General features: G+C 44.6%; 1 protein-coding gene and 1 long non-coding RNA gene across 3 annotated transcripts in view; one reads left to right on the top strand and one right to left on the bottom strand.

The window, feature by feature from the left end:
- ENPP4 (ectonucleotide pyrophosphatase/phosphodiesterase 4) overlaps window positions 1-7,983 on the bottom strand; it is a 15,066-nt gene extending 7,083 nt beyond the window's left edge. The window contains exons 1-2 of one of the 2 annotated variants that reach the window (XM_043907645.1): window positions 7,802-7,983; window positions 13-870 (exon numbers count right to left, since the gene is read on the bottom strand). In XM_043907645.1, the coding sequence (XP_043763580.1) occupies window positions 13-838 (826 nt within the window). In that variant the 5' untranslated portion in view covers window positions 839-870; window positions 7,802-7,983. Of the gene's footprint in view, window positions 1-12; window positions 871-7,640; window positions 7,755-7,801 lie in introns of those variants that run through there. The other variant, XM_043907646.1, reaches the window with a different exon arrangement.
- On the top strand, window positions 7,570-24,330 carry LOC122697151. The gene is made up of 3 exons (XR_006342002.1): window positions 7,570-7,685; window positions 7,981-8,150; window positions 23,855-24,330. It is a non-coding gene; the product is annotated as an uncharacterized LOC122697151 (long non-coding RNA).

The following is a 24,330-nucleotide window of genomic DNA, read 5'->3' as shown; positions in this document are numbered from 1 at the left end:
AAGTTTACTTACTTATTTTGGGAAGTATTGCAGCAACTGGGGTCAAGTCTATAAGAGTGTAGTACGAGGGGTCGAGGCAGCCATCCAAGTTTATCACCCTGTCCTTGGAACACTGGGTCATCCCATGATCACTTGTAATGATCACATTAAGACTTTCCCACAGTCCTAACACCTTAAGTCTGTGAACTAGCTCACCAATGTGTTCATCTATTTCTTCCAACACTCGGCGCATGTTTTCTTTATCTTCAGGGCCGTATTTGTGGCCACTAGCATCTGGTTCCTCCCAGTAGAGTGTTGCAAAGGTCACCGGTGGGTTCGAACTGCTCAGCCATGTGGTGACATTATTGAGCCTTTCCCTAAAGGACACCGAGGGGCTGTAGCTCATGAAATAGGAAGGTGTGGTATTGTGAATGGGCACGTCGGTACCGGGCCACATAGCAGCAGCACTCGATCTGTTGTCCTGAAGCTGATTGGTCACCCAGATGGGGACTGCCTCATTCCACCAAAACGGGTCCTTGTCATTGTGGTCAGAAAAATGCTTCTTTGTGTTTACGTCATACATGGAATTAGCCACGATGCCATGGCTTTCTTCATACAGGCCCGTCACGATGCTGTAGTGGTTTGGAAACGTTTTCGTGATAAAGACATTTTTAACCTGCTCTACCAAGACACCTTCTTTGATAAAATTCTGGAGGTGAGGAAATTCATAGTTTTGCAGATAGTCAGCTCTGAAGCCATCAAAGGACACCAGCAGTAACTTAGGTGGTGAAGCAGAGGAAGAGTTCCCTCTACAACCAGTCATAAGTCCCAAAAACAAAAGCATCAGCAGTAACTTCATAGTGAACGTGCTGAAGGGGGCAGTCGGGGTTCCTAAGATATAAAACAAACAATTCCTAAGTAGTCATGCTGCTTGATTTGGATTAGATTTCCAAAGCTGAGCCATCAGGAGACGAAAAACAACACTTAGACACTGTTCATATACAAGGTTTACCTACATCAACTTAAAAAATCAAATGCTGTCACTTACTGAAAGGTAACTGAATAAAGCTAAAGTGGGAGAAACAAAATTGCCTTTACCTGTTGAATGACATGTCCTGCCTCATTTTTCATGCTCTCAAAGGGGTATGGGCCATTCTTATACTCCACACAAATTTGACTGCCTTGCTTGTCTGCAACAGCAGAAGTTATTCTAAAGGCTATTTAATAAGAACAAATGAAGAAATAAAAACAATCTTTTTACACAAAACAGAAATAACGCCAAGCGTTCAGAAGCTCCAGAGAGGGAGATTATTTTTCTAGTTTAATGGCTGGTCCCCTATTGTTCCTTTTAATCCTCAGAAATTAGGGTGTGGAAATTCTACCATACTGGCTCAAAATCAGTTCCTACTGAAAAATACTGGCATGCAAAAGGGGAGTAGGGGGTTTCCGTGGGAGCTCAGATGGTAAAGAATCTGCCTGCAAGGCAGGAGACCCGGGTTTGACCCCTGGGTTGGGAAGATCCCCTGGAGCAGGAAATGGAAACCCACTCCAGTATTCTTGCCTGGAGAATTTGACAGACAGAAGAGCCTGGCGGGCTATAGTCCGTGAGGTCACAAAGAGTTGGACACAACTGAGCAACTAACACTTTCCAAAGGGGAGTAAGAAATAAATATCATTTGAGAAAAAAGGCCCCACCTCACTCTGAACCTGCTCAGTATTCACAGGAGTCTAAGAGACAAAGTCCACAAGCCCTTGGATGCCACAGTAACTTCGGAAGAAAAGCAACAGCTGTTGAAATGCATTTCATCACCACATCCCTTTCAGACTTCCTTTCTACTGCCAAAGACTTAACAGCTGGCCCTCCGTATTCACAGGTTTTTACATCCATGGATCCAACCAGTTGTGGATGGAAAACCCAGAGGGCCAACTGTATTCACTGCACCAAGCCCTTTTATATAAGAGACTTGAGCATCTGTGGATTTTGGTATCCACTGGGGCTCCTGGAACCAATCCCCTGCAGACACCAAGAGGCCACATAACTGCCCTACCTCGTTCCCAGGCTCAGAGAACTTCCTGACTTTTGTTTTTTTTTTTAATAATCTACTGATTACAAAAACAGCTCTCCCCAAACAAATCTCCCTGTCTAGAGAAGAAGAAGTCTCTATCTTCTTTTGTCCTAAGAAAACAGGATATGTGACTTAAGAGTGACTCTCCACTGCTGCTATACTTCTTCAAGTCCTCAACATCTCTTGTCTGGAGGCCTTCTGCCTCTTAACCGATCTTCCTACCTCAATCATCTTCCTCTTACTCACCCAACATCTGCTCCCAACTTAATCTTTCCTGTAGCTCTGTTTGTGACATTTCCCTAATAAAATCAGTATTCAAAGTCCCCCTGCCTAAACAGAATGTCCCAATACTCACTTCTGCCTGGCATTCTGGTCCTTCTATTATCCAGGCCCAACCCACATGCAAATTACTATGAAAGAGTTACAGAAATCATTGCGCTTGTTGGTTAGTCATTAAGTCGTGTTTGACTCTTCTGTGACCCCATGAACTGTGGCCTGCCAGGCTCCTCTGTCCGTGGAATTTCCCAGGCAACAATACTGGAGTGGGTTGCCAACCTTAATTCCCTTTTACTGCATGATGCTATCACAATCTGTCTGAGATGTAATATAGAGACGATAATCATTTAGGTAGGTGACTTATGACAGTTCTTCAGTAATAACTTGTGTTTCCAAATCTCTTAAAGTTACTTTCTACACATTAAGTCTTTGTCCAAATGCTCTTTTAGGTAATTAAAAAAACACATTCAATAAATATCTAATATAACTAAAGTCAACACCACCAAAATTTATGGATGTGCCACATATCAGAGGACAAGAGCTTCCCCACGTGGCTCAGGGTAAAGAATCTGCCTGTCAATGTAGGAGATGTGAGTTCCATTCCTGGATGGGGAAGATCCACTGGAGGAGGAAATGGCAACCCACTCCAGTATTCTCGCCTGGGAAACCCCATGGACAGAAGGAGCCTGGTGGGCTACAGATCACAGGTTGCAAAAAGAGTTGGATATGACTCTGCAACTAAACACCAACAACACAAGAGCTTTACACTTTTCAAATACAAAATACTCAAAATAGGGATATAATAACAAAACAACGAACCCGGCTGTCATCTTGGAAGACTGACGAGGAGCTTGAGTGACTTTTGTTCTACAACACCACAGCTTCCTGTAATGGTGTGCTTGAGACCAATACATCATCAAGTATTGCTTTGAAAGCTAAGCCCTTTGAAGAATCACTACAAATGGAATATCACAGGATGTCTATCTTCCAGTGGGGCTGCTTCTAAGAGTAGAGGGATATTGAGACAATTCAACAAATAGTGCTGAGACGACTGGATATTTACATGCAAAAGAATGACTTTGTATCCCTAAGCTCACGCCCTGCACAAAAATTGATTCAACATGGATCACAGACCATAATCAAGAGCTAAAACTATAAAACTCTTAGAAGAAAATACAGGGATAAATCTTCATGACCTTGAGTTAGGCAAAGCCGTTTGAGATACAGCACCAAAAGCACAAGTGATAATAAAAAAAATAATAAATTGGACTTCACCAAAATTAAAAACTTTTACGTCTGGAAGGATACCACGAAGAAATGACAACCTAAAGGATAAGAGAAAATATCTGCAAACCATATGTCTGATAAAGAATTTCTATCTAGAATATATAAAGAACTATAACAATTCAACAATAAAAGTTAAATAATCTAATTTTAAAAATGAGCAAAAAAGCTGAAAAGACTTTTTCCCAAAGATATAGAAATGACAAATAAGCACATGAGTATGTTCAACATCAATAGTAATCAGGGAAATACAAAGCAAAACACCATGAGATACCCCTTCATACCCACTAGGATGGATATAAGAAACAGACAGACAGATAACAACAAGTAATGGTGAGGAAATACAGACACTAGAATTTTATACACTGCTGACGAGAATGGAAACAGTACAGGCACTTACAAAACATTCCGGTCGTTCCTCAAAAGCTTAAACAGTTACCATGTGACCTGGAAAATCTACTACTAGGCATCTGCCTATGAGAAATGAAAATATATGTCCACCATAAAACTTGTACACAAACAGTCACAGCAGCATTATTTGTAAGAGCCACAAAGTGGAAACATCTCAAGTGTCCATAAGTGATAAATGGCTAAGAAGTGGTATATCCACCACATGGAATGCTATTTGGCAATAAAAAGGAATGGAGTGATAATACACGCTACAACTTGGATAAACCTTTGAAACTCTGTGCTAAGTGAAAGAAGGCAGTCACAAAAGATCACTTATTGTATGATTCTATTTAGAAGAAATCTATACACAGGTCAGGAAGCAACAGTTAGAACTGGACATGGAACAACAGACTGGTTCCAAACAGGAAAAGGAGTACATCAAGGCTATCTATTGTCACCCTGCTTGTTTAACTTACACGCAGAGTCCATCATGAGAAACGCTGGGCTGGAAGAAGCACAAGCTGAAATCAAGATTGCCGGGAGAAATATCAATAACCTCAGCTGTGCAGATGACACCACCCTTATGGCAGAAAGTGAAGAGGAACTAAAAAGCTTCTTGACGAAAGTCAAAGAGGAGAGTAAAAATGCTGGCTTAAAGCTCAACAGTCAGAAAACTAAGATCATGGCATCTGGTCCCATCACTTCGTGGCAAATAGATGGGGAAACAGTGGAAACAGTGGCTGACTTTATTTTTGGGAGCTCCAAAATCACTGCAGATGGTGACTGCAGCCATAAAATTAAAAGACGCTTACTCCTTGGAAGGAAAGTTATGACCAACCTAGATAGCATAATAAAAAGCAGAGACATTACATTGCCAACAAAGGTCCATCTGGTCAAGGCTATGGTTTTTCCAGTGGTCATGTATGGATGTGACAGTTGGACTATGAAGAAAGCTGGGCGCTGAAAAATTGATGCTTTTGAACTGTGTTGGAGAAGACTCTTGAGAGTCCCTTGGACTGCAAGGAGATCCAACCAGTCCATCCTAAAGGAGATCAGTCCTGGGTATTCATTGGAAGGACTGATGCTGGAGCTGAAACTCCAATACTTTGGCCACCTCATGTGAAGAGCTGACTCATTGGAAAAGTCCCTGATGATGGGAGGGGTTGGGGGCAGGAGGAGAAGGAGACGACAGAGGATGAGATGGCTGGATGGCATCACTGACTCGATGGACATGAGTTTGAGTAAGCTCCGGGAGTTGGTGGTGGACAGGGAGGCCTGGCGTGCTGTGATTCATGGGGTCGCAAAGAGTCGGACAGGACTGAGCGACTGAACTGAACTGAATTTAGAAGAAAAGCCTAGATAGTCAAATCTATACAGATGTAAAGTAAATTACATTTGCCTGGAGCAAGGGGTTGAGGAGAAAGGAGGAGTAAATGCTATAGGTATGGTGCATTTATGCCGCCCTGCGTCTGCCCCTCTCTCACAAAACACATACAAATCAAAAGCTTTCTTCTCCAAATCTTGAGTGAATAGCGGGTAAAGGCACATGTGCTGTTTATCCTGAGTTTCATTAACCCCTTCTGCTTGGATCCCTGTCCCAGACTTAGAAGCAGGCTCTGAAATCAAAAGGATCTTGGAACCTGAACTCTAGTTTAGCAGGCAGGCGACTATGGGCAGATCTAACTTCTCCCAGCTTCCCTCCTCCAGGGGATCTCTCCAACCTAGGAATCGAACCCAGGTCTTCTGCATTGCAAGCAGACTCTTTACTGTCTGAGCCGCCAGGGAAGCCCTTCCCAGCTTCACTTTCCATGTTTGTAAAATGGGGATGCATAAAGTTTTAAACAATACGTCCTCAAATTTAGTTTCTTTTTATCCATCCTAGTTACAAAGCTGTCATGTTAGGGTAAAAGTCTGGACAGTGACAGGCAGAATATTATTGTAAAACTATAAAGTAATTTGAAATAATTTAGTCTAACCACTTCTTTTTACACAAGATGAAGCTGACGTTCTGTAACTGGCTACACTCAGGAAGCAATGAGTAGCTTTACTGTCTGTGCGCTTACTAATTTCAGGTTCTTAACAAGTTTACAAGTCTGGTAACAGCAAGTTTACAAGTCTAGGATTAATCTCCAAACTAATGTCTATTGCATTCTGTTTCATTACAACGGGGAAGGGGGATGGGGGTGTTAAACTGTAAACAAAACACCAGTGAGACGTCTCAAGTATTTTCAAGGAATTAAAAAAAAAATCACTAATTGCTATATTTTAAAGCACTGGGATAAAGTCTGGGTTTTTCAAAGCAAAAAAATACCAAAGGGAAGGAAAAAAAGCAGAATCATTGAACTACATCCAGATATTCCAATAGCAATGCAAGTTGTATGTAGTTTTCTTCAATTCTGGGGCCAAACCACATTTACTTCATCTGGGATGACCTTATTACTTGGATGGAACGCATCTCAGGCCATTCTCACTGGCCTTCTTAGCTGCTTGAAACTGGGGGAGTGTGACAGTTAAAGGATATGATGAAAGCTATTTGCCACTGTTAGCCTGCCATCTGCTCCCTAATACAAAAGCCTTATTCTAAACACTTCACAAATACTATTTATAATCAGTTTTAAAATAAAATGAAAATACTCTCTATGCACATAGATCACTTAGGTGGTTTTCCCTATTATTAGTTATTTTCTTGATATTCTAAATAAAAACTAAAGCTGCTCACTAAAAGACTTTCTTAAAAACGCTAGGATTCTAAAGAATTCTTCAATTTTCCAGCACACACACACACACACACTTTTCTGGCATCTTCAAAACAGCTCCACTTAATTTTACTTTCTACATAATAACTCCCTCCATGTATTCATCAAAATTTCTTCCAAATTGTATTTTGTAGCTAATTTAAAAGCGAGGAGGATATATTTATTGTTATGAGCTCCTTGTGGACCCTGAGGGGCTCATAACATTTATATTTTATATATTTTAGCTATAAAATATCTCCTCCCTGCTTTTAAATTCATTTAATTTCCTTAAAAGGGCTCAGAACCACCTCTGGGGGAAAGGAAGAAAGAAAAGAAAACCGGATATTAAAAAGAGCAGTTGACTTAGTACAGTACTGGCAAGGTTTCCGGCTTGGGTCCACCAGAGGGTCGGGTGGTTAAACAAAAAACCCTAGTGGGGTCAGAGCTGGTATAAACCTGAATCTGCTCGTGGTCACTAGCTGCGCTTCAAGTCTCAAAGCTGGACTGTCTCCAGTTATACATTGGGATGCTGTGCCCGGAAAAGGAAGCTTAACTGTAAAATGCTTAACACGGTGCCCGGCTGAGAAAAAGCACTTCGATATGATCTTTCTTGTTAGGTTTTCTAGGAAATTCGTTTTTTTTTCAATTTGGCTGTGTCACGACCATCGACCCTCAACGAATACTCAGGCCAGTGCAGGCTGATCTGTGCCTTGGACCGCGTTCGGATTCAGTGAAACGCCCGCCCGCCCGCCCCCTCGGCCTCCACGGTAGTCAGGCCAACCCCCTTTGCCTCTCTCCCCACGGACCCCGCTTCACCCCTCTCCCCGCCGCCCGCCCAGGCCGCGCCCACTCGCTCAATTTCCTTTCCGCTTTCCACCCCGCCCTCCGCCGCCCCCAGCCAGCCAGGTACCTCCCGGCCGCTCCGGGGTCCCTCGAGACTGTCCCCTCGGGGCAGGTGTGTGGCTATCAGGGATAGGGGATCTCACGACCACTATTTTCAAAGCCCCCGGCGGGCGGGGGAGGGTGCGGCATTTCCGTCCGGAACGCCGGGTGCGCGAGGCTCACACTCACCCGCTGCCGCCGCTTCTCTGCAGCGCGCGGAACCGGGCGCGCGCGGAACCCGACGCTCGTGGGTCTGGGGAGCGACGGAGACCTGAAGGCGCAGCAGCCCGACCGAGTTCTTCCTGAAGCGCCTGCGCAATAGAGGGGCTCCCTCCCCCCACCACAATTAACAGCCCCTTTCTCCCCAGCACCCGCGCTGCCAGGGGCGCTCCTGGGGATCTCGGGCGTCCGACGCGCTACTGCGGAACAGGTTTCCAGCCTGCGGGAACCCAGCGGGCGACGGAGCGTGAGACGGGCCCTCGGATTGGATGCCGCAGCCGCGGTCGATGTAACTCCCTTTCCGATTGGTTGGATTCAGGTACCACCTGGGGACAGAGGCTTCGGTGGGGCTGAATTGGGTCTAGAAGGAGTGATTCGTTCTTCTCTCCTGCCAAGCCCTTTCCCTAAGCGTCCCAGGGCTGGGTGCCCTTCAGGGGACCTGAAACGCAGCGAGTCCCGGAAAGGGCCCCTGGCTGTTGCCTGTGTCAGGCTTACAGCCTTTGCAGTTCCCTCCCAGTTAACAGGCTCCTGGAAGCTTAGGTGACTACTGGAAAAATGACTTTGGCGGCCTCAGGGCCCAGCACAAGTCTAGAGCAGCTTTAGCCAGTTCCTGTGAGTTGGGATAAATACAGTGTGATACAAAACAGTGTAAATCTGTGTTACTGGAGAATTAAGTACCTTAACAGGTGAATTGAGTACTAGGCAGTTTATGAGTAAGGTTGCAGGAAACACAGAAAGACAGTCCGTGCAGTAGGGACCCAGGAATGGCTACCAGCTGAGGAATGGGCATTTCTTTTTGACAGATACATGTGGGTCTGAGCTGTAGTGCACAACCGTTACCCAGACCCAAGAGTCCAGAAGCAGCTGCAGAGACAGTTTGGGGTTAGATATATTCTGTTGATTATTAGTTTGTACTTTCAGAAGTTAATTCCAGTCTCAAACCTCAAGGCTGGCCTGTGCACCTCTGAATGGAAGCATCTCAGATCCCTGGGCTGTCAGAGCTGGAAGGAATTGCAGAGCCCTTGTTGACCAGTCCCTACAATCTGCCAGACCAGAGTTTGAATCCTTACTCAGTAGCTGAGCAATCTTGGCCAGTGTCTCGACCTGTTTGATCTTCCATGTCCTCATCTGCAAAATGGGCCCTCTTACAATGCCAGCTTCTCAGGGTCACTGTCATAACCCCATAAGATAAAGCAAGTAAAGTACTTAACACACATAGTGTCAGTGATTGTTATTGCTGTGACCAGAACAATGTTCCTCGACTTGAACAATGGTCAGGGGAAGGCTGAGCTCTGGGGGAAATTATACACGATGCCCAACTGAGCTGAATTCAGTGTTCTGTCATTTAGGGTGTATAATTATGCAAGTCCTGCTTGTTCATTCACTGGGTACTTGACTGCTTAAGGAGTAAACCAAACTGCCTGCCTTAAAGGTCAGATGGTTATGGAGACAGCAGCTGGAAGAGCATCAGGAGAGAAGGACTCCCTTCATCCACTGCCCCTACCAGCACCCCGGCCATGTGACTGGGTCAGATCACGGAGGCCTGTGCAGTCTGGTCTCCTATAACATAATGTGGTCAAGAACAGAGGGACAAAATGATTCATAACAGTGTTTTGGTACCAAGCATCTGTTATCCTACAAATATTTACTATTTCAACCGCAAATGAAAGCCTATTTCAGTTGGCCTTAAATAATAAGGATATTCCTGATCTCACAAAACAGGAAGTTGAGAGGTAGGACAGGCTTCAGAACCGGTTGAATTAGCAGCTCAACAAGTCACCATATCTTGAGTTCCTTCCTCGTGTGGCTATTAACAGACTTGGCTTCTGGTTCCTCTAGTGGTAAAGATAACAGCGGCAGCAGGGATCATATGGTTCATTTTTCACTTCTGCCAAGCAATAGAAGTGACTTCTAGTGACTTCTGTTTGTTTGTTTTTGTTTTTGGCTCTGGCAACCATCTCCTTCGATCACTTTGACTAGAATTGTGTTATTTGCCCAAACCCAGGCCAGCAAGGAATATGAAATTCCCAGCAGACCAATTCAGTCTGCACTTGTGAGCTGAGTTCTCTTTTCCAGTCTGCACCGCTTCTGTCAACAGGAGTGAGGTGGAGTGGGTGTTGGAAAAGCCACCAAAAGAGTCAGCTGTAGGAAAGTTGAAGGTCATTTATGATAACAGAAAACACAACAGCAACAAATTTTCCATTTCCAATGTGATTTTTTTTAACATATTGCTTTATTTAGGTAGGCAAAATAATAGCATTCATTTATAATATACTTTCGGGCTTCCCAGGTGGCTCAGTGGTGAAGAATCCACCTGCCAATGCAGGAGATGCAGGAGGCTTGGGTTCCATCTCTAGACCTGGAAGATCCACAAAGGACCCCCTCCAGTATTCTTGCCTAGAGAATTCCATGGACAGAGGAGCCTGGCAGGCTAGTCTGTGGGGTTGCAAAGAGTTGGACACCACTAAAGCAACTGAAAACACATGTATAATATTCTTTCAGCTCACCTTTTGAAAAAAGAATTTTATATAAATCTTAGCAATAGGGATACAGTTTAGACCCTTTTTCTGTTGGAGACTGAAATGAACTAGGAGCTACAGTCTAAATCCATCATGTGCAAATGAATGTGGTGCCCCAAAGAGAACTGACTTGGCCAAATATACACAGAACAATTACAACTAGAGTCTTTGCCTCCATGGCCAGTGGCAGGTTTGGAAGCAGCCTGTTAGAGGCAGTGTCTCTCCCCCCCCCCCCCCCCCCATTAACTAGACTCAAGATTTATTGTTTATTCATTGCTGTTCATTCTCTCAGTTATATCCGACTCTTTTTAACCCCTTGGACTGCAGCATGCCAGGCTTCTCTGTCCTTCACCATCTCCCAGAGCTTGCCCAAATTCATGTCTGTTGAGTCCAAGATGCCATCCAGCCATCTTATCCTCTGTTGCGCTCTTCTCCTCCTGCCTTCAACCTTTCCCAGCATCAGTGTCTTTTCCAGTGAGTTGGCTATTCTCAAGAGGTGGCCAAAGTACTGGAGCTTCAGCATCATTCCTTCCAATAAATGTTCAGGGTTGATTTCCTTTATTCATTAGCGCAAAATATTTAAAATATTTTACCCTGTTTTCAAAATCAAAGACATAGCTCTTCATGCAGTTATTTCTCTTTTAAGTTCCTAATAATGATGCATCACTCATTGCTGGCAGGAAGGGGTCAGAAGTTACAGGGAAAAAAGTTTCAGAAGAAAAACCATAACATCCCCCAAGAAAAACAGTTCCTGTCCACTGCTCGGTCTGGTTTAATGACAAAGCTGAAACTGATGAATCAAATTTCAAGTCACTAGGAAGTCACTATTTTAAGTTTCACTTTCTAATATACTTTAGATGTTAATGTAAAGAAAGCATAATACAGTTTTCTCTTAAATATGGGGAGGAAAGGACCTTAGGAATCATAGTACTTTAGTAATTTTGAAATTTCGTTTAACAGAAACTCTGCACCCACTCCATCTTCAGCAGGATTGCATTTGAATAATCTCAATCAAGTAAGATTGTAAACTATTTTGAATGCTCCTGTTAAAAGTGCTTCTGTCTTATCCATCATGAACTACTCAGTATTAGGCATTCTTCATACTTCAGGAATTTTTTTTAAAGTATTTAATAAAGTTATGCAAGGAATAATTTAAATTCTTTTGAGGCCTTCCTATGTGGAAGTTCAGTTCAGTTCAGTTCAGTCACTCAGTCGTGTCCGACTCTTTGTGACCCCATGAACCACAGCACACCAGGTCTCCCTGTCCATCACCAACTGCTGGAGTTTACCCAAACCCATGTCCATTGAGTGGAAGGCAATGTGCTAAATTTTAGGAAAGATGCAAAAATAAGTTAGATTTGGTCCCTGTTGTCAAGGTGACTCTAATCCAGAAAGGCATGTGAAGAGGGTGTAACTTTTTGGCTGCCCACAATCCATTTCCCCTTCTGGTGGTTCCTCTGGGAAACCATACCGTCTTCACTGTTAGTCTTACTGGGGCTGATGACACTCCCTTCTTCTCCAGCATGGACTTCTAGGATGACCAGCTATCCCAGTGTGCCCTAAACCCAGCGGTTTCCTGGAGCATGAGCCTTCTAGCCCTGAATCCAGAGAAGTCCCAGGCAAATTGGGATGAGATGGTCACACCTACTCTGACCCAAGCCTGGCCAATTAGGGCTACTTTTGTTCCCTTGACCACACGAATTCATTCCAAAATGGGTAATGGGGACATGCCTTGGGCCAGACTGAAAAGATTCAATCCTGACACATTTGTTGGAGCAATTGAGAAAGAGTCAGTCTTTCAGCAGGAGCAGCTAAATAAGTAGAATACAAGCATCTCTTGTTTTATTGCCCATCACTGGTATTACTTTTTTTTTTTTTTAAAGCAAATTGAAGGTTTGTGGCAGCCCTGTGTTGAGCAAGTCTATGGGCACCATTTTTCCAACAGCATTTGCTCACTTCATGTCTCTGTGTTTCACAGTATTTCAGATTTTTAAATCATGATTATGCTTGTTAATGGTGATCTGTGATCAGTGACCTTTGATGTCACTATTGTGATTGTGCGGGGGCACCGCAGACCACTCCCATGTAAGACCGCACATTCAGTGAACAAAAGCTGTGTGTGTTCTGACTGCCCTACCCCCGAGCTGTTCTCCCATCTCTCTCCTTCTCCTTGGGCCTCCCTGTCCCCTGAGACACAACAATGTTGAAATTAGGCTAAATGGTAACCCCACAATAGCCTCGCTAAGTGTTCAAATGAAAGGAAAATCCTCACTTCTCTCACTTTAAGTCAGAAGCTAAGAAATGATTAAACCCAGTGAGGAAGGCAGGTCGAAGCCCAGATAGGCTACAAGCTGCATGCTTACAAACAGCCAGGTTGTGAAAGCAAAGGGAAAGTTCTTGAAGGAAATGAAAAGTGCTGCTTCAGTGAGCGCATGAATGATAAGAAAGTGAAACAGCCTTTATTGCTGATATGGAGAAAGTTGGAGTAGTCTGCATGGAAGACTGAAGCAGCCACAATATCCCTTTAAACCAAAGCCTAATCCAGAGCAAGGCTGTAACCCTCTTTGATTCTGTGAAAGCTAAGAGAGGTAAGCAGGCTACACCAACAATATTTGAAGCTAGCAAAGCTGGTTCATGAGGTTTAAGGAGAGATAACTTTTCCATAACATAGAAGTGCAAGGTAAAGCAGCACGTGCTGATACAGACATTACAACAAATTACCCAGAAGCTATAGCTGAGATAATTAATAAAGGCAGCTACACTAAACAACAGATTTTCAATGTAGACGAAACGGCCTTCTGTTGGAAGAAGATGCCATCTAGCTCTTTCATGACTAGAGAGGAGAAGTCAGTGCCTGGCTTCAGAGCCTCAAAGGACAGGCTGACTTTCTTGCTAGGGGCTTATGCTGCTGGTGACTTTAGGCTGAAGCCAGTACCCAGCATTCCGGAAATCTTAGGGCCCTTCAGAATTATGCACATTCTACTCTGCCTGTATTCCTTAAATGCAGCAATAGGAACTGGAGGATAGCACATCTGTTTTAAAATGTGGTTTACTGAGTATCTTAAGTCAATATTGTTGAGACCCACTGCTCAGAAAAAAATATTTCTTTCAAAATATTCCTACTATTGATAATGCAGTAGATAAAGGGAGCCCTTCTCTCCTGATGCCAATCCAGCTGCTATCTCCATCTCCATCTGACCTATACGGCAGACGGTTCTGCCTACTCTTTAAGCAGGAATGCAGTGAATGAACACACAGGACATGCGTAGTCTTATGCCTCAAATGCCAGCACGTTGAAATTCAACTCAGTTGGACAATGTGTAATTTCCCCAGAGCTCAGCCTCCCCCGACCATTGTTCAAGTTGAGGGACGTTGTTCTGGTCACAGCAATAACAATCTCTGACACTCAGCACGTGCTGAGTACTTTACTTGCTTTATCTCATGCATTTGACAATGACCCTAAGAAGCGGTATTGTAAGAGGGCCCATTTTGCAGATGAGGACGTGGAAGCTCAAATAGGTTGAGACACTGGTTCAAGATTGCTCAGTTACTGAGTGAGGACCCACACTCAGGTCTGGCAGACCTGGTCAACATGGCCTCTGCCATTCCTTTTGGCTCTTGTAGCCCATGGATCTGAGATGCCCCAGTTCACTAGTGAACAGACTGGCCCTGTGGTGTGAAACTGGAATTAATTTCTGAAGGTACAAACTAGTAATCAACAGACTATATCTAGCCCCAAACTGTCTCTGCAACTGCTCCACTCTTGGGTTTTGTTAATGGCTATACACTAAAGCTCAGACCCGTGGGGTCAGGGTCCAGGTCTCTTAAATGCTGAGGCACATGCTCTAACAAAACAATTCAGGTGTATTACGGAAGAGGATGGAAAAAAAATAGCAAGACTTTTTACAATTATACCCAAGATTTCCATAGAATTTCATATTTGCTTTGAGATACTTTGGATTGTTGCAGGCTAATTTTCATTCCTGAAAATACCTATCCTTTCTTCTTTGCCTTGAGCAAAACTGGCTGAACCCTTTCTTATTTCTGACCAGTCGTGAATGTATTTAATAATCTGTCTTGTTTAACCTAAGGCATCTGGATCAGTTATGTAGCTGGCCTTGTTGTACAGAGGTAAATACGTACCAGAGGGTACAGGAGCCCTGGATATTGTGTTGCTTACTAGCTCCCCTTAAAATAAAAGATATACTTGTTTGGTTGGCACAGTTTATCAGAAATAAACAGAAGCCTGTTTCTGTTTCCTGGACGTCACTTTTCTAGGAGTGCAAAGTTGGTGAACAAACCTGTGTTGGGTTATTGCTTCCTGAAGGTCAAATCATACCAACACAACAAATTGGGATCTTTTAAGAAATGTCACTATAGTGAAACTCGGAAGTTTAAAAAGAGAAAAGGCCGTTACAAAGCCATAGGGCTGGGTGAACACCCGGAGCAACTCTTCTGTACTGTGTGCCCAGGCCGAGCCCGAGTCCAGACTGATTCTGCAGACACAGAAATGGGCGAGGGAGCCAGCAAAAGCTAAATACTTGGTAAGAAGAGAAAGTCACTTCTGTGCTCAGTGCCAACATGCCACCTCAGAGAAGAAGTCGGTAGGTTTGTGGCCCCTTTTCTAGAAGCCCGTGGAGTCCTGTCTCCTCACCGCTGCTGCTGCAGGTGTTAATGGTACTGTCAGTGACCCCACCCAGGACACCCAGACCCACCTCCTTCCCCAGGACACTCAGCATCATGGTTTCCAGCCACCCACTCAAGCTTCCCAACCACAGGCCCCCGACGTCCTCAAGGATCACCACCTGTGGTCCAGCCTCTTGGGATTCACTAGAGTCACCAACCTGCTCACCGAAATCCTGTATCTTCTTATTTTTCCCTCTCCGTGTCACTCGTCTGCCACCCTCAGATGCTCTTGGTGCCACTGAGCTGTTTTGCTCTCATCCTGGATGTTTGCCAGGGTCACCCAATGTTTGCCGAACGCCCCCCAGCAGCTCATGAACTTCAGATTGCTCCTCTATGTCTTCCGTGTACTCAGACATGGAACTTAAACCCATGTCTGAATCTCTCCTAGAGATTCAGGGACGTCATCCACCTGTATTAGTTTACTGGGCTGCCTTTACAAGATACCATGGACGGGGTGGCTTAAACAACCGAAATTTATTTTCTCATGACTCAGCGGCTGTCAGCAGGGTTAATTTCTTAGGAGGGCCTCTGTGTTTGACTTGTAGATGACCACCTTCTCTGTGTCTTCACATGGTCCTCCTCCTGATCTCCTCTTCTTGTAAGGACACCAGTCATATTTGGATTTGACTCACCCTTAGGACCGCGTTTGACTTTCATGACATCTTTAAGGTCACATGCTAAAATAGGGGGATTAGGCTTCAGCCTCTGAACTTGCAAGAGACACAGTTCACAACCTTCTCAAAGAGGTGACTGGTCCAGTGTGATTTACCTGCTGGCAGGAGTGCACCCCCCCCAGCTGGTCAGTGTCCCATGCTTGCTGGCCAAGGTCACGTGGCTGTCCACTAACATCACCCACCTGCTTGTGATAGAAGCCTCCCCATGTCTGGGTGGTCAGCCTTTTTTACTTTTAGTTTCTATTATGCCACCGCAAGTCCTTTTTGGAATAAGGTGAAGTTACATATGAATACATTTTACAACAGCACTCCTTCTTTTTATACTGGAATCATGCTTTTAAAAAATTTATTAAAAAATTCAGCTACGCTTTGAGCTCTGTGTTGTATTAGCCCTTTCTTTTCAACCTACAATTTGAAGATGACTGGAGTCATTTTGAAAATCAAGAAGCAAAAACCTAGGATGTGAGTCTACTGTTGCCTCATTCTTCACCCCAACTCCACACACATTTTTAAAAAAAAATTTTTTTCCATGTGTCTAGAACACACCTGGAAGGAACCTAGAAATATTTCTTCCCTGAGCACGGTATGTAATATATGAAATGATTATTTCTAGGCGATTTAAGTTTATGAATGACTGCAGAAAGTTAGAGCCAAAAAGGACCTCAGAGACTATTGAATCAAGCCAGCAATTTACATGGAAGAAACTTTAATTATCTACTTAGTTCTGAATAGCAAATTTGAAGCTCTCGTATCTTCCCTGAGGACATTATAAAGCTGTCAGAGTATATTGTACTCCTTTTAACAGCCTTCGCAGGCATGTTCGTACCTGAGTTGGTATTTTAGAAGCTCCCTGAGCAGTGGAGCAGTCCTGTAACCTGACTGTCTTCCACGTGGGCAGATTCGTGTGTCTGTATCTGTTCACTGAGCAGCTTGGCATGGGGTGCACAGCAACCCTGGGTCAGTTGTTTGAGCGCAGAGACTTTTCACCTCTACAAGATGCATTTCAGACCCCAAGGCCCCCACACGGCATTCTTTATTTTATGGTGGATTAGGTGGGAAAGGTAGATGGTTTCAGTTCAACTCTTCCTTCAGTGCATCATTGAGGGCCTACTGTGTGCATCCTCTCTGTTAGCCGAGGCAGGAATAGCAAAGCATTTGCTTTGTTCCAGGACCTTGTAATCTAGTTACTTGTCAGTCTCATCTTCCCTAGTGGCTCAGATGGTAAAGAATCTGCCTGCAATGTGGGATACCCAGGTTTGATCATGGGTCAGAAAGATCCCTTGGAGGAGGGCATGGCAACCCATTCCAGTATTCTTGCCTGGAGAGTCCTGTGGACAGAGGAGACTGGTGGGCTACAGTCCCTGGGGTTGCAAAGAGTCGGACACGACTGAGCAACTAACACTTTCACTTTCACTTTACTCATCAATCCAGTTAGGAGGCTGTCACCGAGCAAATGCCTGGCTGGTGGTCAAATACACGATCTTGGTTAAACATGGAAATAGGCCATTTCCTGGTCTTAATAATGTGTCAGAATGGCTTTAGTGAGAATGAAACTTAAGTGGCTTCTCCTGTTTCAGTAAAGGAGGCAAGCATAAACTCATACAGTGTGAAAGTTGCAAAGGACCTTAGGTCTGTGAGTTCATCCTACTTGCTGTCCAGGTGGGGAGGCTGAGGCCCAGAGGGGCAGGTTCAAGATCACAGTCCATTACTGTCTGACCCAGAACCTCCACTTGGGTTCCCACTGCAAATCCTGAGCCCTCTTCTCTGTCCACAGCCTCAGGACTAGCTCTGTCTTTAAGCAATAGCGCAGTGCCCTGGGGCAATTGTGCTTACACAGCTAGCGTTGAGGTCCAGAGGGCACACCTGTGGGGGACTCTTACCAACATGCAGGCATCCTGGGAAGGTGTAGGGCACGTCTCCTGGTTTGATTCATCTTAAGGCAGAGTTTAGGATGGAGGCATTCTGAACTTGCTCCTGAACTGATAGCTCACCGTGATCCTAGAATCCCGTAGCCTATTTGTTCCACAGTACTGTGCATGAACTGCAGGATTCAGGTGGATGGGGAAGAAAAATATCAAGAAGCAGCTTAGGTGGTCAGCCGGCACTATCTCTGTCCTGGTGCTGACGCCTGCAGGGTGTGGGCACAGAAATAGCTGAGAGTGGCCAGTGGCCTAAACTCCTTGCCAGCTTTCCTACAAGCGTTCTGGATAGTTCTTCCCTGCCACCCCTGCCTTGTGATGCCCATTGATGTGGCCAAGGTTCCTGGAAGCACTTATCTTTGCCACTTATCTTTGTCTTGCTTTTGTGACCACTACATATATATATATATATGGATATATCTTTACATCCTTTATATATATATATATATATATATATACACACACACACATACACACGCACACACTATATAAAGAGTTATATATCTTAGGATATAACTTGTTAAATGGACCTGTTCATGATGGGGAGGGAGGTACTAAAGAGATGAGCCAGGTTGCAAATAGAAGGAAGTTCATTCTGGCACACATTCTGGCACACCCCCCCCGCCCCCGCCCCGTCCTGGGGAGGGCCACCGCAGGCTTTCCAGCTCTGTTGTTGGGCTGGGACTCAAGAGTGGGGGACATGCAAGGGCAAGGGCAGGCCCCCAAATTAAGGGGATCTGACATGCTGGGCATGTGACGTAGCATGGACCCACCAACCAGGTCTATCTCTGATAACACCATCAGGGTTGAGCGCTGGTTAGACCCAGACCGAACAGCAGAGTTGACGCCGAGGTTTAAAAACAGGGCTGGGAAAGAGCTCGTTGCAGCCCTCCTTCTTAAGCCAGCCTTCGTTCTAGAGAATGAGAATGGAGGTGTGTTCCAGGCGGTGAAAGAGAGACGAGAGGAGGGAGATGAGGCAGGACGTGACGCGGTCCCTGACACACGGAGCCTGAATCTCACGCTCTGTTCACGCCTGGCCTTCAGGCCTGCTCCCTTGGCCGGCTGCTGCTCTCAGTCAGACCTGCAGTACTGCTTGCTTATCCCGACTTATCCCATCCCTGGGAGCCATCCCCAGGACTCATGCTCAGGGATCGTGAAACTGGAAAGAACTAGAGTGGGAGGCATGTAGCAATCACCACAGCGAGTGTTTTGGTGGTGGTTTTGCTGGCCAGCGTGCACCAGTGACCTTGTGGTCGCCTCTGGTGAGCGAGTGAGGCTTCGAGTGTGTGTCTTGAGGCTGGAGGTAGATGAGCACAAGGTAGTTAAGAAGGATTTTTCACTTTGTATTGTATATTCTTTGATAGCCTTTGAATTCCTTTATCCTGTGTCTGCTTTTGTATAATTTTTATATAAATTAGATGTATATAAAACGACTTGTAAAAATCAGAATAAAATGGAGCTATGAACAGCAGCAGTCTGCTTGGGCCCCAGTAGAGCTGTGGAGACGGACCACAAGGAAGGGTGAGGCAGGTGAGGGGGGTACAGACCTGCAGCCTGTGCCAAGGCAGATGGTGTCATGGGCCAGCCTCCGGTCACACCACGAGGCAGACAGCCCGAGGGCAGAGGCAGGGAGCCCTTAACTCGGGGCAAACCCCAGAACCGGGCCACGCCTCAGCTTCCTCATCTTGAAAACCAGTGTATGGGCGATGAGGTTAGCCCCAACCAACTCAGCAAGATTTGGCTTTTGTTGTTTTCTTTTGTTTTGCTCTTTCCTAGTGACTTGACAGTTCCATGCCTTGTAGGTGTGATGTAGTGATTAGATATTGAAACAAGAGGAAGGGTCAAAGGCAGACAAGAATGACTAGAGGCACGTTGGGATGAGTTGATGACCTGATACGTGTCGTAAGGACCTACTTCCACCTGGCATCTCTGGAGAGCTAGAAACAGGACCTAATAAACACCACGTTTCCAAGAGAAGACAACTAGTGGCATTTTGTCAGTGGCAGAAGAGAGGAATCAGCCATGTTTTTGATGGTTTAAATAACCGCATGCAAGCCTAGGAGACTTTTCTTGAGGTATAAATCTCTCCCTCTCCTTTGAAAAAGTCCCATAAACAAAATACTATCAAAATGGTTGTTATTCTGCCAGTCTTGTTCATGAGGAAATGTGCATTAAAAAATGTTCCGTTCCCTCTTCTCATCAAGATAGGCCCAGGGAATGCCAGCTCAAAGGCCAAATTATCCATATATGCATCCATAATTAAACACCTGAACAAAAGCATACATCTGCAAGTTTTTGTTGAAATATGGTTGATTTACCATGTTTTTTTAGTTCCAGGTGTACAACATATGATATATATATACACATATATTTTTTTTCTGATTCTTTTTACTTTAGGTTATTATAAAATATTGAGTATAGTTCCCTGTACTATACAGTAGGTCTTTGTTGCTTATTTTATATGTAGTCGTGTGTATTTGTTAATCCCAAACTGCTAACTTAACCCTCCCCTCCTGTGCCCCTTTGATAACCTCAAGTTTGTTTCCTCTGTCTTTTTCTGTTTTGTAAATAAGTTCCTTTGTATCAGTGTTTTAGATTGCATGTGTAAGTGATGTCATATGATATTTGTCTTTCTCTGTCTCACTTTACTTAGTATGACAATCCCTAGGTCCATCCATGTTGCTGCAAATAACATTATTTCATCCTTTTTTATGACTGAGTAATATTCCATTGAGTATATATACCACATCTTTATCCATTCATCTGTCAATGGACACTTTTATTTTCCTGTCTTGGTGCTTGTAAATATACTTGAAATTTTTACATTGATTTTACTATAGAATTAACTTCATGGTTTTCCAGAGTTTTAGATGTGCATGGTCTTTGATAAATAAATAAATAAATACACACACATATGTACACACATGAAGTAAGTAAGGTACTCTAGAAATGTAGAAAGAGTACCATTCTTCCATCTTCATACCACCCAGAGATAATCACTCTTGACGATTTTGTGTGTGTGTGTTTGTTTTCTTTTGTATATGTTTAAATTTCTTTCCTATGTCGATACATCAGAAAGACCAAAAGCAAGATTATAGCTGTATAGTGTTCACCCTTTCAGCGTGCAGGGATATTGGAGCAAAGCCTGTGTTCTGCTTCCCAGAAAGTCCTGCTTCCGAGGGAGGCTGCCTTATTCACTCTCTCTTTTTAATTATTTTTTTTTTCCTTTGGCTGCATTGCATGTGAGATCTTAGTTCCCCAATCAGGGATTGAACCTGCACTCCCTGCATTGGAAGCTCAGAATCTTAACCACTGGACCTCCAGGGAAGTCCTGTTCACTGTCTCTTATTCCCAACCCTGGGGCTGCTGCCCTGCAGTTGAAGGGGTTATTCCACAGTGTCCGGGAGGGAGAGCTCGGAGAACTGGGTCTGGTCATTTTCTGCCCCATCTCCTTGCTGTCAGTCGGACACCCTGAAGGCCAAGAAGAATTGACGTTTGGACACGACCCCAGCTCTCGGGGAGTGTGTGCCCGTTTAGTTCAGCGGGACGAACTCTCCACCTTCTTCCTGGAGTTCGGTGTTCTGGTTTGACTGTCACTGGCCTGACTTTTTAACCATTTTCTGTCTCTTCCTCTAATAAGAGAAACTCTGAAATCTGTAACTTCCGCAGAGTTTCTATCCGTCTACCTCCCTGTTACAGACCCTGCACCCCCCACTCCCCCCAGCCTCAGGCAGCCAGTGCTAGTTCCCCACACCTGGTCACCAGGCTCTGGAAGCTTCTCAGGGCCGGCTCCACGCTGGCACACAGCCGTGCTCAGCAAACAAAGAACAGTTAGCACATTGTTCTCAGTGGAGTTCACAGTGTAAAACCTTCTGGGCCAGGCACAAGCTCCCTCCGCCCCCCTCTCCTGGGCACTTGGACTTGCTGTTGTCTGACTCCTGGCTGGGAACGGAGGGAGGGCGGAGGCGGGAAGCAGGCTCATCCATCCCCCATGCCTCCCACCAGCTCAGCCAGGCTGGGAGCAGCCTCCTCCTCCATAATCCTGACAGAGCCCAGGGATTCTCCCAGCCTCTAGCAGATAAAAGAACTGAAACGATGGCTAATATCATTCTAATAGTTTCTTTTTTTACCACAATGACTCCTCCCATACTGCTTTTGAAATCTCAAATGTGAATATTTTGCAAGCATGCATTTTGGCATCTGCCCTAAACCCACACCTAGCCCACCTTTAAGATAATCCACTGGTAGCGTTCTTCTAGATGACAGTTTTCATAAAATTAAAATAGTTTCTGCCAATGAAACCTTATCAATTCTGGAAACCGGAAGCTGAAGTTTATTCTGTTTTAATGTGAACTGATCAACCTATCACACTTTGATATATGTCTCTAAGAGGTGGGAGAAAAAGATGCCCGCAAACCTTAAAAACCTTTGCCCCAAACACCATTTTTTTTCAAGTAAAATTATAGTTTCTTTGCAGTCCCTTTGAAGACTTTTTAACTTTGAAAATTTATGGTCTAGTTATGTGACCCATATTAAACTCACTAGAAGAGCTTTAAAAAAGTACAGATGAGGGACTTCCCTGGTGATCCAGTGGTTAAGACTTGGGCTTGCACTGCAGGAGGCTTAGGTTCCATCCCTGCTCAGAGTACTAAGACCCTGTAAGCCAGATAGCACAGCCAAAATAAATAAATAAATAAATAATAAAAAGGACAGATGTCTAGGCCACTCTCCTACCCATCATCCTATTTGGATCCAACTATCCTAGGGAAACCTGGCATCAGTATGGCTTTAAAAGCTCCCCAGGTGATCCTAGAAGGCAGCCAGCTTTGAGGACCAGTGTTCCAGTCAGTAAGGACAGGTGCCTGCACCCCAGTGGGTGGTCCAGCGATGAATGACATCACCGACATCAAAGAACGAAGACAATGAGTGACATCACTTGAAATCAGTGAACAAAGAAGGTTACCGTTTCAGATTAACTCAGAGGAAAGATTATGGGTTAAATGAACAAAAAGTACTAAAGAGGTATTTATACACAGAACCGCAGACATTTCTAAGTAAACTGTGTCAGCATATGTTGAATTTTAACCACCGAGACGTTTCATTAGGGTACTTGTTAATCACGGATGGCCTGGAATGATGAAATTCAGGTCTCAGATTTTTTCTTTCCGGTTTTCCCAGCCATGCTGGTTGCCCTGGCCGCTTCAGTCTGTGTTGGCCTTCGTTTCTCAGGAGGTTTAGAGCCTCTGTATGTGACTGAAGGTCCCGTGTAGACCAATATTTCTAGGCCTTTGTCATGTTGCCTTTGTCTGTCTGAGCACACACCTGAGTCTGTTCTCTCTGCCCAGGTGATAAGCTGCACAGTGCTGTCGGGGCCTCTCCAGGTGGATGTTAGAGGCATCGACTCTGAGCTGGGGTCAGGGTTACAGAATGCTATTGTTGGTTGTTTTCTTTCAAACATTTTATCATGAAAAGTTTCAAGCATCTGGAAAACTTAAAAACACCCATATGCCCACTGTCTTGATTCTGTGGTATAGTTGTCCCTTCAGCAGTGAAGCTTTGAACTACATGGATCTGCTTATACACAGACTCCTTTTCAAGAAATAGCACTGTGGTAGTCTGCAGTTGATTGAACCCATGGATACAGTTATAAAGTTATAATTGGAGTTTTGACTGCATGGAAGGTTGGCGTCCCTAACCCTGGGATTGTTCAAGAGTCAGCTATAAACATTTCCTGTAGTTGCTTTACCCTCACATCTAGCTGTCTGTTCATCCATCAATTCATCTTGATTTTTGGATGCATTTCAGTGTCAATTGTCAGTACACTTCGCTTAGAAAATTTTAGCAGCAGCATATCAATAATGGTAGTACAGAATTTGTTTAAGGTTATTTTCCTTTTCAAATGAAAACTACAAGGACGAAAATGTACACATCTCAAGTATATAGTTCTGAGCTTTGACAGATACACACACCTGCGTAGTTCAGAGTCCTGTCACAATACACAGCATTTCATTCCTCTGGGAAAATTCCCTTGTAACCCTTCCTGTCTCCCCCATCCCCAGGCAAACGTTGTTCAACTTTTGAAAAGTTATAGATTGATTTTGCCCTCCGTAGCATCATATATTCATAAAAGGAATGAAATCATGTAGTAAGTAAGTACTCTTTTGTATCCGGTTGTTTCAGTAACATGACGCATGTAAGATTTACCTATGTTGTTGTGTGTATCAGTCCATACCTTTTTATTAGGAGCCTCTGGCCCAACATTGACCAAGCAGCATTGACCTCAAGACAGCTTGGAGCCAGGCAAGGCCGCAGCGGGCCTCTCTCATGGATCGCTCAGCGTCAGAAGTCGGTGGCCATGTCATAAGGACACTCATGCAACTCCATGAATGGCACCTCCTGGGAAGGAGCTGAGGTCTCCTGCCAACAGCCAGACGAGGGAGCCGTCTTGGAAGCAGCTTCTGCAACCAGAGGAGCCTTCTGGTGCCTCCAACTCTGCCTTGTGTAACTGCAGCCTCACGGGGGAGCCTGAGCCAGTATTCCATGGCATTGAAACCGTGGCCAGCACTGCACAGGACCGGCTTCCCAGGTGGCACAGTGGTAAGGAGTCCCTCTGCCAGGGCAGGAGATGCAGGAGACTCGGGTTCAGTCCCTGGGTCTGGAAGATCCCCTGGAGAAGGAAATGGTAACCCGCTCCAGTATGC

The sequence above is a fragment of the Cervus elaphus genome, chromosome 7 (assembly GCF_910594005.1).
Source record: "Cervus elaphus chromosome 7, mCerEla1.1, whole genome shotgun sequence".
Lineage (NCBI taxonomy): Eukaryota > Metazoa > Chordata > Mammalia > Artiodactyla > Cervidae > Cervus > Cervus elaphus.
This window is presented reverse-complemented; position numbering and strand designations above follow the sequence as displayed.